Raw genomic sequence first — 15,680 nt, 5'->3', positions numbered from 1 at the left:
GATCGGCTCTAGACATGAGTCGCACCCCGAAACTATGGGGCGGCCAGGGGCCTCTTGCATGCACTTGTGGATCTTCGGAAGAAGATACAGGACCGGAGTCCTGGGACATTTCTTAAGAAGGTAGTCGTGTTCCTTGTTTCCCAAGAAGCCATTCTCTTTGCCATATTCTAAAACTTTGGCAATTTGTCCCTGAATGTCTTTAGTTGGACCCTCCGATAATGGGCGATACCAAGTGGTGTTCTTAACTTGTTTCTCGCCTTCTGTCAGATACATCGGGCGGGGCCAGATGACTACTGCCCTGCCCTTATCTGCTTGTTTGATGACGATAGATGGGTCATCTTTAAGCAAACCAATTGTGTCTCGTTGTTTCTTACTCATGTTCTGGTGGGTGAAGCTCTTGCTTTTCTCCAGCTTATTGATAATTACCCAATATTTCCCTCCATTATATTTTTTGTATTAAAAAGTGGAACACGATTTATTTGCCAATCAGCTAAGATTTATTTAAACAATTTACGCATCGTGCCCACTAATTTACATAGGCAAGACTAGCCAACAAGTCAACCAAAGGATCAGCCAGCATCGATCACGCATAAAGAAAAAAATAATGACCGCTCCGCTGGTTGAACACTTCTGTGATAAAAGCCATAATGAACATGAATTTAAATGGTCGGTGTTATTCACTGCGAATTCAATGACAAAATGCCACGATATTGAGCTTGCCTTACTGCAGAAAGAGGCTTATCTCATTTTGAAATACAATAGCACTCAAACAGGCCTTAATAGCTTGTCCGAGATAGCCCACATATAATTGGCACAGACAAACAGTATAGCGGGCTGGCATCTGTCAGACATCCCTGGCCTTAATCTGTAGCCTTACGTCCTCTTTTCATTAAATACACCTCGCGTATAAAATATAAGCGTGGCCACTGCCTGGCAGGTAGATATATGCAATCTTAAGAATGGGTGTAGTGGCACCTACAGACTCTCCACATGCTCAGTTATTAAAGTTTGTTTACGGTGCATACAACACATGAATACAATAATGACCCTTAATGTGCTCGCCGTACTTGTGACATATATGCGATTTAAATCAGCGTTCAAATGAACTGGCCCGTTTTAATATTAGTGTTCAGATACGAGTTGCTAATAAAGTTTTGAGGTTTTTTATCTCAAACTCAGCGCGTAATTAAAATAGTCACAAAATAGGTTTTCTGCATCTATTCATTGAAAATGACACTACGCAATAGGCGCGCCCTTACTTTATATGCACTTCATATAATAAATATAATTTTCTTGTAGTGTAAGTTCGAGGACACTACAAGTCCCATCATGCCCTCTTTTGGAGGTGGGCTTTAAATACAGGAAGGGCCTGCGCGGCCATCTCTTGGGAGAAAACTTTGATCACACCAGTGGCGTGCTGTTATTTCAGAGCAGGTAAATGCCAGGACATGCTTTTGGTCCATTTAACGCTCAGAATCTGTTTGAATGCTCAGACTTTTAGCTACAAGCGCTCACACTCATTTTTTCGTTTTTTTGCTAACACAGGACGGCCAATTGAGAGCATTTTTTCAAAAAATTTCAGAAATTTAAAAGGGAACAGAAATACACCATTAAGGTAGGCAAAATTACTCCTGCCCATTCTGGTATATTTTTTTAATAATGCATGCACTATGCGAACAATGTAATCATCAGGCCCACCACTAGAACAACTTTCACTATTGTTTTAGGAGCTTATCCGCATGGTGGTAGACTACATACAAGTACGCCGGTTGGCGGCAGTCGACAATAGCAAGGTATGCTCCATGTAGTACTGGGTTACGCTTTAGTAATGAAACCACGAGCTGGTTTGAATTACTAATAAAAACTTCTCAAAATTTCTTGTAGGTTGTCCTGCCTGGCCACGCTTAAAATAATTGGTGTGAAACCCCTTTACGCCTTAATGCCCTGCTCTACTTACAAACAAGTTTGGTATGTAGCAATTTTCTTTCTCAGCCCATTGCCTTAAAAGAAGTTTGGTTTGAGGAGTGATGAGTAAAATATTTTCTTTGCATCTTGCAGATACAAAGAATAAAACAGCCCTGATGTGAGATCAGCGACATTGTGCCTGATCTCGAAACGCGTCAGCACTTTCATAGGGTGGAATAAAATGTCATCTTCACGATACTAGGACCGGCTGGTCCAGTATTGATTTGTTTAAGAGCCATTCATTTGCTTATAATTCCCCCTTGGATTGGTTTTCTCTATATTTTTCTCATTTTTTGATAGTAATGTTTGTTCTAATGTTGTTTGCGATGTATTCTTAGTTTTTTTGTAATGTTTGATGCAAGGAATTTTCTTTTTGTATTGTGTAAAGAATTTGTTTTTCATGTATGTACAAAGTATTTATAGCTGTGTAAACATTTAATGTATTCGTTTTCTGTCATGTAGCTTGTTATAACTTGAAAAAGATTTTAAAAAAAACATTGACACTAAGTAAACTGTCGAGGGTGATCACAATAAATTGATCATTCCCTCTCAAGAAGCTTGTGGAGATTTTGTGGTTCGGGCAATTTGTGTTACATAATCTGCTGGCGAAGGCGGCGCTCAGCGTGAGCTCAGCTGCTGCTTTTTTTTTTCCTGTTCACTAGCGCCCGTGCGGCGCTTTCACATTTATGAATGCCGCATCCCCTTCTTTAGACAAACTGTGTCTAAGGAAGGGTGCACAGCCGCTATTAAAGTGAAAGTACTGCATGGGTGCTTTTACAACAAAAAATCATGTTTGTCAAGTTGACAAACCGAGAATGGGGCTGCCACACACAGGCAGATTTGAACACTAGGATCTTTCATGCATCTAACAAAAGAGCTCACCATTCACAGTCGCACTTAATCACCAGGGTCCTTCATGTATCTAACAAAAGAAAGAAGTCACACACAGGCACACTCAACGATCCTGCCTGCCGCTCCCCAGATTAGGCGATATATTGATTTTACCACATCTGATTTATACACTAGGACAAATACCTAGTAAATTATCAGACGCTTTAAAACCTTGCATGCTCGTGAAGCCGGAGCTCCCAGACTGCACGTTTTATATCAATCTGCCATAAAAGGATGCCACTAAGTCATGTAACAATTAATGTCATCACGTAAATATGACGAAGTCAAGGTGAATTCCGTAGACTGTTAGCACACTGGCTTTACTTTCAGTTTGAATACAGTAAGTTCATCATTCATTCCCTTCAGCCTTCACATCTTCCCTGGGATCTTTGACGCTCTCATCACGCGTTACGTTAGTGTAAACAATATGCTGACTGCCCCGACAAGTGTTGGCCTGGCTGAGTGTTGGCAGTAGTCAGAGCGGGCTGCGCCGGCGGGCAGTTGGATGTTGTAACCGGGGAGAGTTATGGGAAGAACCTTTACTCTCCCAGTCCACCCATCACCTTAATTTCACTAACATTGATTGGTGTTTTTAATAAAGACCATATTATATCTGTCACATGTCAGGCTGGGCGCAGACGAATTCTTCCACTCAAGCTCACCTGCACTAATGAAAGGTCCAGCGCTGCGGTGAGGAGGGGAGAACTGTGACTGATCGTCTGCACCTTATGACACTCTTTAAGCACCTACTGCAGCAGTGTAGCCATCCTATCTAGCCTGGTAGCATCACTGTGTGTTTAATGAAATGTATAATGTAAGTGGCCTAGTTACTGTGTATATTTCACTTTTTCTTAATCTTGCCGTCTATTTGTTTCCCTCGTCTTCATTGCTTGCGAAAAAGTGTCACTCCTAGTTGTGACATGTCACTCATAATTTCACTGAAATTATGAAAATGACACACATAAGCAATCTGAAACCTTGGCAGCTATGGGAATGAGGGGCACCCCATCTACCACAACCTGAGGACGGAGCAAGTGGCAGTGCTGTGGGTAATCTGACTTGACTGCTGGACTCTGTTTCACTGGCCAGCTGCCCCCTACCGAGCACAACCCAAAGATGCAACACGTTGCAAGCCACACAAACCCAGTGTTCACCATCAGACGACTGCGGTCCAAATGATAAACAGTGTGAGTGACTGAAAGTCCGCCCAACAAAGGATTCTAAATTGGAACGCCGAACACCAGGGCCTTGTCTGCACATCATATGCTCAAGTCTCTGATGACAAGGGGAATACACATCCACCAGCAACGAGCTTTAACCGTCTGTCACCAAACACAGCCGGCAGGGCTGGCTTTAGGGCCGCTCCTGACTCCAAGTTCCATGAGGGTAGAGACACTGTGTTTACAAATAGCTCACAGGTTTAAATGCACCTGCTGCTGCTGAGTTCCTTGTGTGTCCAGCAGCTTCCAGGCAACAAAAAAGAAGCATTTGCAATGCAATTGGACTCTCGTTTGCAAGATTTTGAATTATTGGCATTGTGAATGGCAATGCATAATATTTAGTTTTAAAAACCGGCAATAATAAAAGGTATTTTCATTTACAATACCAATAGGTCAAAGTTTTGAAAATGCGAGACCTATTGCATTGCAAATGCTTGTTGATAAAGGGTTCACCAAACAGGCCCCCTTGTTTCATGGACCCTACCTCCGAGGTTCTCCAATATTTGGGTCAACCTTGATGAGAATTGAGCGACGCATCTCTGTAGACATTGGTGCAAATTGCATTACCCCAAAAAAATCACAGCCTTTTGGGCCCACCCCATAAGGATATCTGGGTATATGAGGAGGAAGGACTTCTTGACCTTCTTCACCATGTCTGCAATTTTTGGGGGGGTCTGTAACATCTAACATCTTACCTTGACATGACTGCCCTGAGCGTTCAGTGTCTTTCTTGGGATCTCGGATGTATTAGCCCAAGAAGGAAGCCATTCTAGTATCAATTTCAGGGATCATGCCTAGCGTGCCTTTCAGGGAGGGATGAGGACATTCCGCCCGAAAGTGGGCACAGACTTCTTTTTCCAAGGGTTTCCGTTAGCAGACTGCCACGTAGGAGGTCACCTTCTCACTAGGAGACCATTCACAGAACCAGGGTTGTGGAAGGTCCTCTGGATCCAGCATGCCCGCTGTAAGGCTTAGGGTCTGCGGCTCAGGGGCTGTGACTATCTGAAGACTGGTGCCAAAGTCTTAGTCGCCTTAACAATTGTCCTCCCATAAGAATTCTGGGGTGGCAGGAGTGAAAGCGGGCGATCATGCATCTTGAAGCTGGAGCTCTGGGCTATAGTGGGATAGGAAATTAACTTAACCTCCCCCATTTCTCCCCCCCTCCCCCCTTCCGTTCAGATCCTCCCTTGGTAGGATCCCTTGAATCTTCCCAACCCTTTCCTTAGGGTACTTAAGGGCTTTCCTGGGTATAGGTCCCTAGATTAATCGTGGGAGAAGATTCCGAACTGAAACCACTGCACTTCTACCTTCTTGGCACTCTGGACTTCGTTTGGGCCTGACTTCATCTCCCTTTGTCTACTGCATTGTCTGTGCCTGTGCACCATACAGGATCCATGCAGGACATGTGGAGCATCAAAGACCCTTGAAGGAATCTCCCTTGAAGTGAAAGAGTGACTTCCCTGCATTCGGAGGCACCTCGACACTGCTGACCGGTCTGCTGATCCTACGGACTCCATTTGGGTAATGCAGCCCCCTCGTGGGGGCTGCATTACCGAACCCCTGTGCACCGCATACTTTTGCAAGTGCAAATGCTGGTTGGCAACTTTGTGACAAGTGCCTTGGGCTCCAAGTAGCCTCAACCTCCGGCAACTTCTTCCACCAAGATCTTCAGCCCCACCACCTCGTGGGCACAGTGGTCTGCTCCTATTGGTGAGCTGCTTAAGGTCCTCTTGCGACTCCAGTGCTTCTGTCCTGTGGGTCCATTTGAGGCTCCCTTTTGTTTCCTTTGGGCTCCCCTTGTTGCTTGGTGCCTGCCCTGACTCCCCTGCGAGTGGTGAGTCTCCTGTACCTTGCTGGTTCCAACTTTGCACCTTCTTTACTTCCTGCGTGTGTTGCCTTTGCCAAGGCTTGTTGGTGCTCCCGCCAGACACCGACCCCCTCAGCCCTTGACATCCTTTGTGGGGCAGCTCGTATCCAGGTCCTTGTCGTCCTCTGCGTTGCCTGGTCCTCGCAGCTGCAGAGTCGAGGTCGTCATCTTTCCTGAAGCACCCAACATCGGAGGGCATTCGTCTCTCCGAGCTCCTGGTTTTCTTTTGAGTGACATAGACTTTGTCCCCTCTGCTTTCAGGTACTCCTCTTAAGGGATCCACGTTTGGATTCCTACGGACAGTTGCTCCTCTTCCAGCAGCGGCACTTTCTTGAAGTCCTCCATTTGGTTCGAGGGCTGTTTCCGATACAACTTCACCCCTATGCTCTGGGCGTCCCTAGTGTAGGTAACGTGGGTACTTGGGTATCCACAGGTGGGGTGCCTCTCCAACTTTCTCACTCCTGAGGGGTTTCTTCAAGGTCCCTTGGGAAGGGTCCCTGATCTTTAAAAATCCAACTGCGACTTGCACATAGAATTGTACGAATCACGCGGTTGTGTACTCACACCGCACATGCTCTGTGTGGTCCCCATCTACTTACCTTGAGTGGTTCTGTGTGTCCCCAGCGATTCTACATCCTCTCGACATCGTCCTGACTCGAGTCGTGGTTCTTATACCACTTTCTTAATATATGGTTTGTTCTCTCCCCCAGGATCCTCCACTGTGTATATCATGCTATTTACTGCATTTCGAAATGAAGTATTGTGTGCATTGTGTTTATCTCCGTGTTGGAGATGCTTGAACATTCTAAAGAGTATTGTAGAATAAATGCATATTTTTATAAATTCTTGGTGTGGTTCTTTTTCACTTAATCTATAAGATTGCATTCTGGTACAGCAAGCTGCTTTACACTCCTTTGGACTAAGCCTGAAGGCTGCTCTCCACAGCTACCACTTAGAGAGCTTTCTAAGGTTGTCGAAGGTCTCTTAAATCACAATAAGGGTTGTCTAGACTGGTGCAAAAGTGTACATCATATACCAGGCCAGCTTCTCACAGTCAGCAGCCTCAGTCAGCTGTTTAAGCCTTATTGAAGTTGTGAGGACCTAATGGATCAAAACCCTATGTCTGTCTTCATGATCCGAAGTGAATGCTAGTGCATAATGGAAATGGACAGCAACAAACAGAAGCCAAAGCCTCGTATGCTGCAGTTTAAAGGTTATTTGCGATTGGAGACATAGCCAAATTTCCTACCTCCCAGACCCCACCCCCAAAATCTCACAAGTCAAATGATTCCTCACTTGTGTGAGTGCCCAAAGCATAGTCAGCCTAAAAATGTATTTTAAAAAAATTGGCGCCTATGAACACGCTGTGGCTCACCCACATAAGTAAACTATCATTTTACTCAGGAGACCAAGGGTAAAACTGGGTAGTAAGAAATGTTGTGCCATTGCAGTGATCCCACACAGAAACGTGAGGAAAATATGCTTTTATATTATCTAAATTTAAGGTTTCCAGGGGATTTCAGAAATGTCTGGGTTTGGTAGGTTTCCCTCGATGGCCTCTGAGCCCAGGACCAAAAACGCAGGTGACCCCCTTGCAAAACCAGGTTGTTTTGTCATCGATAATTTTCATGTCTCCACAATAAGTTTTGGATGCTTTCCTATCGCAGGCACTTGTGCTCCCACACAAGTGAGATCCCTCAACTTTCCCACACAGAAATGAGGAAACAATGTTTTTGTCAATGAATTAAACTTACAAGGGCTTCTGGGTAAGTAAACCGTGTAGGATCCACACAAAACGTATCGCATATTATTCCCCTTGGTGACTAGTTTCCAAAAAGATGTGACGGCAAAAGGTGCTCACTGCAGAGAAAGTATACACAGACGTTAAAAAGCAAAAAAAACACCAAAACATTACTGCACTCCAATGCACTAGTCTTATCACCAGCGTTCTGGTTAGATTCGACACAAGGGTAAGTAAATGGAGCATTAAAAAGAAAAAAAAAACGTTATTTACCAACGACTTTTCTAAATACAATCCGCAAAAGTCCTTGTTAATGATTTCAACATTAGATCAAAGAATCACTGATTTACAGCTCTAGGCACAAACTGCTTTAATGTCCATTTACATGCCTTTCATGTGTCAGACACAGAAAACCGTTCACACTGCCAGCTACGGACCTAACGCAACACAATACGACACATTTACACACAGCACCATTCAAGGACCCATCACTGATATGCCAACTGAACTAACACACCAATCTCCCCACCAAGCACCCAAACATCAGACAACTGACACAACCTCAAGTCAATACGCATGCTGGCTGCCAGTCACCAACACACCGCCAGTACACATGCACTTGCCCTCTCTCGCTCGTACTCTTAATCTCGCTTGTGTTCTCATTCTCTCTCGCTCTCATACTGTCACTCAGGCATGCGCTCGCTCTCCCTTGCGCGCTCGCTGTCTTGCACGCTCGCTGTCTTGCACGTGCTCTCTGTCTTGCGCGCTCTCTGTCTTGCGCGCTCGCTGTCTTGCACGCACTCTCCCTTGCGCACGCGCTCTCACACTCACTTCCCTGGTTTCTCTTAGTGGTTTTCTGACCCCCTTGGAGCAGACCGCTCTAAAAATATGTCTGAGGTGCCCCAAGTTTGGGGGTGGGGCAGGAAATGGACATATTACCCCTATAATTTGGAGAGACCCTTGCCTAACTGGCCGCTCCCGATATATAAATAATGAAAAACCCTTGTGTCTAGTAGCTTTCAACCCCTTTTGCGGTCAGAAGGGCCTAAAAATAAGGCTGATCTGTCCCCTGGGGCAGAAAACAGGCAACATATTATCCCCATAATGGGAAGCGACTCTTGCCCAAGGGGCCGCTCCCTGATTCACAAAGAATGCCTGTTTTCTAGTGACTTTCTGCTACTTGGGGGCAGATGGGCCTAAAAATAAGGCAGAGCTTCCCTCAGGGAGGCAGAAAATGGCCAAAATGTTGGCTCCATAATAGGGAGTGGCCCTTGCCTATTACATTAATAAATGTAACATATCAATAAATTCAATCGCTACTGCCTAGTGGGGCAGATTCACCTAAAAATCTGGCTGAGCTGCCACCAAGGAGGGCAAAAACGGCCAAAATAATGCCCCAAAATAGGGGGAGGGCCTTTGCTCTGGGGGCGGCTCCCTCACATGCTAAATTACATTATCCCTAATGTCTAGTGGGTTTTTGTCCCCCTTGGAATCAGATCGGCCTCAAAATATTGCCGATCTGCCTCTGAGGGGGACAGAAACAGCCAAAATAATGCCCTCAAAAAGGGTAGCACCCTTGCCTAAGAGGCCACTCCCCTACATGCCAAATAACATATCCCTGGTGTCTAGTGAGTTTGTGCCAAAGTTTGCCAAACTATGAAAGGGAGTGGCCCTTGCCCAACGAGCCGCTCCTAATTCCCCAAAAATCCTTGGTGGCCTAGTGGATGCATTTCTGCTGTGGGATTGGGGCCCCACCTGCAGTAGGAATGAACTGCAAAGAGACACCAGGGGAAAGGAAAAGCTCCCGTCTTTGTTGTCCAGAGTGCCCTCCAGGATGAAAAAATATATACTTTTTCCTCCTACGTGCTGGAAGCATCAGCTTACAGTGCGTCCCTGGCCTGCTCTGATGACGTTCTCTAGTGGGATACGAATCTTGTGTTGACCATACTGACTTTACTCATGGGAGCTTATTTCCAGGTGCTAAACAGTTGTCTGATGTGACTTCTCACTCTGAACACCCTGCGGTTGGTAGCAGTGACGTGTGCCCCATATGATCCCAGATTTCAGACCCTCTCAGTTTGTTTGCCCTTCACGGTTTTCTTCAGTTGTCTTTCTTTTACCTGCTCATTTTTGCTACCCAAGATAGTATCTGCCTTTGATATGAGCAAGTCTGTTACTCTTCCATCTTTCGTCCCTCCTTATGCAACCGAGAAGGAGGAGCTGCTGCATAGACTGGACCATGGGCATATGCAATATACTACATCGACCACACTCAACAGGTGTTGACTGTCACCTGTTTTTGGGCTCCCCTGGAGGGAAGAAGTGCTTGTTGGTAACCTAGTGCACAGTTTTGATTAGGTCATCCATCTGTTGTATCAAGGTCTGTTAAACCTCATCTAACATTGATCTTCTGGAAGGAATTCCTGCCCATTCACTTTCAGTACTGCTTCCATGGCTCTCACTAGAGGCTTTACTACAGCGGCTGGTATCGTTTGGCGTCCACAAGAACATCCTAACATACTTTTACCAAATATTACAATTCAGACCAATCGCACAGTGATGATTACTTTGCCAGGGCTGTGCTGCATGACGTTCTGTGTTAAATTGTACTACTCGAGGACCCGTCCCGGGAAAGTATTACTTGGTGACTAAATCATAAAGGTAGGAATCTGCTGGAAGATGCATCTATCTTAAGAAAAATGTACTTCGCTTTCGTAGCAATGTTTCTTGTGGATACATAATCTTCTTGCAGATTCTGCAGCACCCTCACTCCTCCGATACATTTCTGCCATGATTAATAACGTGTGCTGTGATTGTGACTGTTGATGGTCTCTCAGGCCCTCTGTGCTCCAATCAATAGGACATGGAAAAAGTACCAAGAATTGACACCAGCATGCCGTTAGGCACTTAATGTACTCTAATGTGATCACATTGGTCAGGGTGAAACCACATGGTGGCACTAGAGAACATTTACTGCGGAAATGTTTCCAGACCGGTTTGCCAGTTAGAGACATCTACAGTAGGATTATGTATCCCCCAGAATTATTGTTAAGGAAGGTAAGTCATTCTTAGCAGACTTACAGTTCTTTAAAATACTGCATTTTCTTTTTGCTGCCGCGATTTCTTGATAGTTTAACATTTAGTTCTCAATGCATTTCTACAATTGGCTAATTTACAGAAGGAAGCTTATCCAACACCTGGAATGATCACTATACTTCTCCACAGAAAACGCCCACTGGAAATGGCGGCAACTCTGGCTCTGCAATGGAAATGGTAAGATACAACTGTTCAGCAATAATGTTCTTCCATTTTGTAGTGTTTTACATTCCATCTCTGCTAACGCACCTTTGTAAATGTAAATGTAAATGTATTGCGATTTATATAGCGCACGTATCACCCGAAGGTATCAAGGCGCTTGCCTTGGGAACCCGTCCTGGTATTCCCCTGTGAGATAACCCCGGCAGGGTATCCACAAGGTGAAAGCCAGGCATCCCGCCGCGAGGGGCCGTAGTGGAGATTAAGCAAGCTATTGCCCAGAGTTGCAGAGTGTGAACCCGTGAGTCGAGTAGGCACCGGAACGAGAATTATCGAGTCCGTGGAATTTTTGAGCCCAAGACCCGCCGAGGCGGGGAATTGAACCCTGGTCCAGGACCAATCTCAGCTTCCGGGTCTGCCGCCTCTAACCCCTGAGCTTTAAACGGCTGGTGTTGACATTTGAAATGTAAGCGCTCCCTTTTACAATTAAAATAAGTGGAAGGATTGTGCCCTAACCTGGTTTCCATATTAACCATGACCTCTGCCCGGGTTTGAAAATACAAAATAAAATCTACCCATCATTGCTCTTCTCTGCTGTGTTGTGGTTCATCCTTGCACTGTGATTGCTACAAATCTGACAATTGAGGCAAATTAACCGCTTGATTTCTGTGCAGGTGTAGTTTTGTAGCTCAATTCATTTTCATTCCCAAAAGAGAAAAAAATGAATTTTGATATGCTAACTCCTATCGACATGACCGTTCATCTTATTAAATAGTGTTGAACGTACCAAAACTCCTTTTATGAGTTGTGTATAAGTACGTACACACTCTCTCTCTCTCTCTCTCTCTCTCTCTCTCTCTCTCTCTCTCTCTCTCTCTCTCATATTTATATATATATATATATATATATATATATAAATATGAGAGAGAGAGTGTGTACGTACTTATACACAACTCATAAAAAGTTTTGGTACGTTGGTATATATATATACACACACACACTGCTATTTCCAGGCATTTTAGGTTTGCATTCCAGTCTTCTGTAGTTACTCTGCTTGCAAGTCCATGATTGCTGTCAGTTTTGATCTGCTCGGTCTAGAACCTATATTGGTTGTCCTAGCTGCAGTCCCAGCATAGTACTGTGCTCTTGATTTTAATTTTATATAGCACTCGAATGCCTGGGGGCATCTTGGCGCTGCTACGGACATGGATGGGAACCATAAAACAATGCTTCTTTAATTATTAAAAAGCCAGGTCTCAAGAGATTTCCTAAAGGACTGGCGGTCTGAACAGTTTTTTAGATTCTTGGGGAGAGAGTTCCATCGATAGTTTTGCCATCCTCCAAAGGAAGCTTCTGCCCCAACCCCATGATGCTCGTTTGGCCCTTGGGGGCACTAAACACTTGGCTTCCAAGGCATCTAGGTTTTCTGGATGGAATATTCCAAACAAATCTGTCCTGGAGATAGCCTGGATCGATGTCATGCAGTGCCTTGCGAGCTATGCAGAGATCCTTAAATTCTATCCTCTTTTCCTCTAGAAGCCAGTGTAGCTAAATCAGGGCCTAAGACACAGACTGCTCTTTGAGATTCCCAACATGAGTCGAGCCAATGCATTCTGTAGCATCTGAAGTTTATTAAGGAATCTTTTCTGGATGCCCATAAATAGGGCGTTCCCATAGTCCAGTTTGGATAGGACAAAAGTGGTAACTACTGTTTTCTGAAGGTTTGAGGGAATTAAGGGTCAACTGTTCCTCATTATTCTTAAAGTGAAGAATATTGATGATGCAAGGGCATTAACCTGATCTTCATTGTATTGTAATTGCATTTATATAGCGCTTCCTACCCCTGACGAGGCGTCTAAGCGCTTTTTCGGCGAGTAGCACGCTACCCATAGGGGATTAGTGTTGGATTCGTATAGTGAAACATGTAAGTACATTTTAAGTGGTGGATAGGTTAGTCAGTTATTTGGATTTGGAATGATAGAAGGATAGAGGAGGACAAAGGTTTGTATTTATATAGTGCTTGTTGACGCACGCTATTCAGGAAGCTTACAAAGGATTCGTGGTGAATTAATATGGTGAAATATGAAGTAATTTCAGTGGTGTATATTAGTCAGTTACTGGGAGTGAGAAGGATAGCGGAGGGATAAAAGGGGAAGAAAGATTTGCATTCATATTGCACATGTTACCCCTGATGGGTGTTGAAGCGCTTTTCTGGCGAGTAGCACGCCACTCTGGAACCTATAAAGGATTACTGTTGAAAATGAGTATAATAAAAAATATGAAGTAATTGGAGTAGTGGATATGTTATTCAGTTATTTGGGTAGTATATTAGTATAGTTTAATATGGAATTTGAGAAGTGAACATGTTAGTCTGTTAATTTTGATTGAAAAGGATAGTGGAGGGATAAAAGAGTGAATTTTCTTTTTTTTAGGTCTTAGCAGTAGGAGGAGGCTTTTGGATGAGTAAAAAGGAGTTTTGGACGGGACGAGTCAGAGGGAAGAGTTTAGAAAAGGTTCGTTTTAGGGTATCGGTATAGTAAAAAAGATGTCGGGTGATGCAAGGAGGGGTAGAGTAGGAAGAGTCTAGAAAGGGTTATTTTGGCTATCATAGTAGTGGTATGGGATAAATGAGAGAGTGGATGTAGAGGATATATTGATAGATGTATAGGATGAGAGATAGGGTAGTGCATTGGAAATGCTAAATTAGAAGATAGTGATAAATATATAGATCCACAATTACATTGAAAGTATATAGATACATAAAGGAGGTAAGTATATGTAGATTGAAGATATTGATAGAGGCACAGGATGAGAAATAGGGTAGTGCATTGGATATGCTTTTTCAGGAGAAAAGTAACAGACACATAGATCCAAGTACATGGAAGGTACATAGATGCACAATGGAAGTATGTACTTGTAGACCAAAGATGATTTTTATTTATTTATTTATTCTCTCAACAACATAATTATTTTACATGTTTATACAAAGTAATACACAAAGATAGGTACATATCTATAGTGAAAACAAATGCTTGTATACAGAGGGATATGCTGTAAATTTCTGTTTGCGTATGGTGCTTATGTGGGGAAGAGCCAAATCTTGAGTAGTTTTCTGAAGATGAGGTGGTTGTCGATGGACCTTATGTTGGGGGTAAAGAGGATGGTATGATTGATTGTATCAAAGGCCGCCGAAAGATCATTAAGTATCAGCGCAGCTTTAATGCTTCCATCTACGATGGACCTCCGCTCCTCCGAATTGGCTAACCACGCCGTCTCCGTACTATGCATTTCTGAATCCATATTGAGGAGAGCCCAGCAAGCTGCGAGTGTCTATGAATGACATGAGTTCCGTGTTCAAAGCTTTCTCCAGTAGCTTAGTTAGAAAAGGTAACCTAGAGATGGGCCTCTTGCTACTGCGCACTTGACGATCAAGACCATGTTTTTTAAATTAAAGGTAGGATGGAAGCCGCCTTCTATTCCAGAGGGAAGAAACAAGTGTTGATTATTTCCTTAACAATTGTGGTCAGTTGGGAGCTAAGGATTTCTGGAACATGATCAGCAGTTTTTGGAGGACAAGGTTCTAATGGAGATCCGGATTTAGTGGCTTTGATTAGATTAGAGACCTGCTCTATTCTAAGCATAGAGCATTTATCAAAAACAGCAGGTATGGGTTGCCTTCCCTTGTCTGTTGAGACAATGGCAGATGTTTGTTAGTTACAAACTAGTCCTAAACTTCTTTGACTTTTTTTTCCCGAATAAGCTTTATTATTTTTCAGAAATAAACAGTCATATCAAAACTAAGGGAGACAAAGTAATTACAGAGGGGACAAGTAGGCACAGATAGTATAATGAATCAAGGTCTCTTGGAAAGGGCACTGCCAAAGCACGCCTCTTTTGTATACTGAAGGACATTTAAATGAGTACATCCGTTGATTTATCTTTTACAGTGGCCCCTGAAGAAGGGAATAATTTCCTGAAATGCATTGGGCACGCACAACATTTTTCCTAAGGAGGGAACATTTTCTTCGTTTAAACGCAAAATAAAATTTCTTATTGTGAACATGGGAATTGTTCATTATATTGTTATGAATTATTTTGTATGTATTCTTTTGTTTTCATGAAAAAATAATTCTGTAACAGCTGTAAATTACACATTAAAGAAAACTTGTGTAAAGGTTGTTTACACTATCTGACAGAGTAATACATTGGTGTTATTATTTATCTGCATAAGTATAATTGTTATCTTAGCTGTGCTGCCAGGTTCCAAGTGAGTGTTCACTTGTTATACGATGTTCTTGGAAAGGGATGCCATAGTGCCTGGTTGTATGCATACTCTGCATTAGAATAAGTTAAATCACATGTTTAGGTGAGGATACAGAGCAGAATTGTAGGGAGAGGGTTGCGATATAAGGATACGCACTTCAATGCGAATTCCCTTAGCGTTATAGGGGATGGCTGCATCCATTCGAGATTATAGGGGAACTTGCGTACAGTTTGTGTTTATTAGTAGCATAATAAACCTCTAAGGACTTCCAAATATATATTTGTTGCAGTTTCCATGGGGAGTGTTGCAAGGTGATATTGTCCGCACCCCTGATATGTGTTATCCAATTGATTCAGGATTGTAAAGGAGCCTTGTATGTGTCTTTCCGAATGGAGTTAAAGGTTTTAATTGCAGCTATTAGTAAGAGCTCAATTAAAAGGTGATCTGCTAATTTATGAATTTTCAGGTAAGGGAAAG

At 43.4% G+C, this 15,680-nt stretch overlaps 1 protein-coding gene across 2 annotated transcripts in view; it reads left to right on the top strand.

Annotated features, from left to right (window-relative positions):
- Positions 1-15,680, top strand: part of LIN9 (lin-9 DREAM MuvB core complex component) — a 478,167-nt gene that overhangs the window by 74,921 nt on the left and 387,566 nt on the right. Inside the window, exon 3 of one of the 2 annotated variants that reach the window (XM_078647550.1) lies at positions 10,863-10,957. In XM_078647550.1, coding sequence (XP_078503676.1) covers positions 10,863-10,957 — 95 coding nt within the window. The remainder of the gene's footprint in view (positions 1-10,862; positions 10,958-15,680) is intronic. The other variant, XM_078647551.1, reaches the window with a different exon arrangement.

This window comes from Lissotriton helveticus, chromosome 6 (assembly GCF_964261635.1).
Source record: "Lissotriton helveticus chromosome 6, aLisHel1.1, whole genome shotgun sequence".
Lineage (NCBI taxonomy): Eukaryota > Metazoa > Chordata > Amphibia > Caudata > Salamandridae > Lissotriton > Lissotriton helveticus.
The sequence above is the reverse complement of the archived record's forward strand: the minus strand, read 5'-3'. Positions and strand labels throughout refer to the sequence as shown.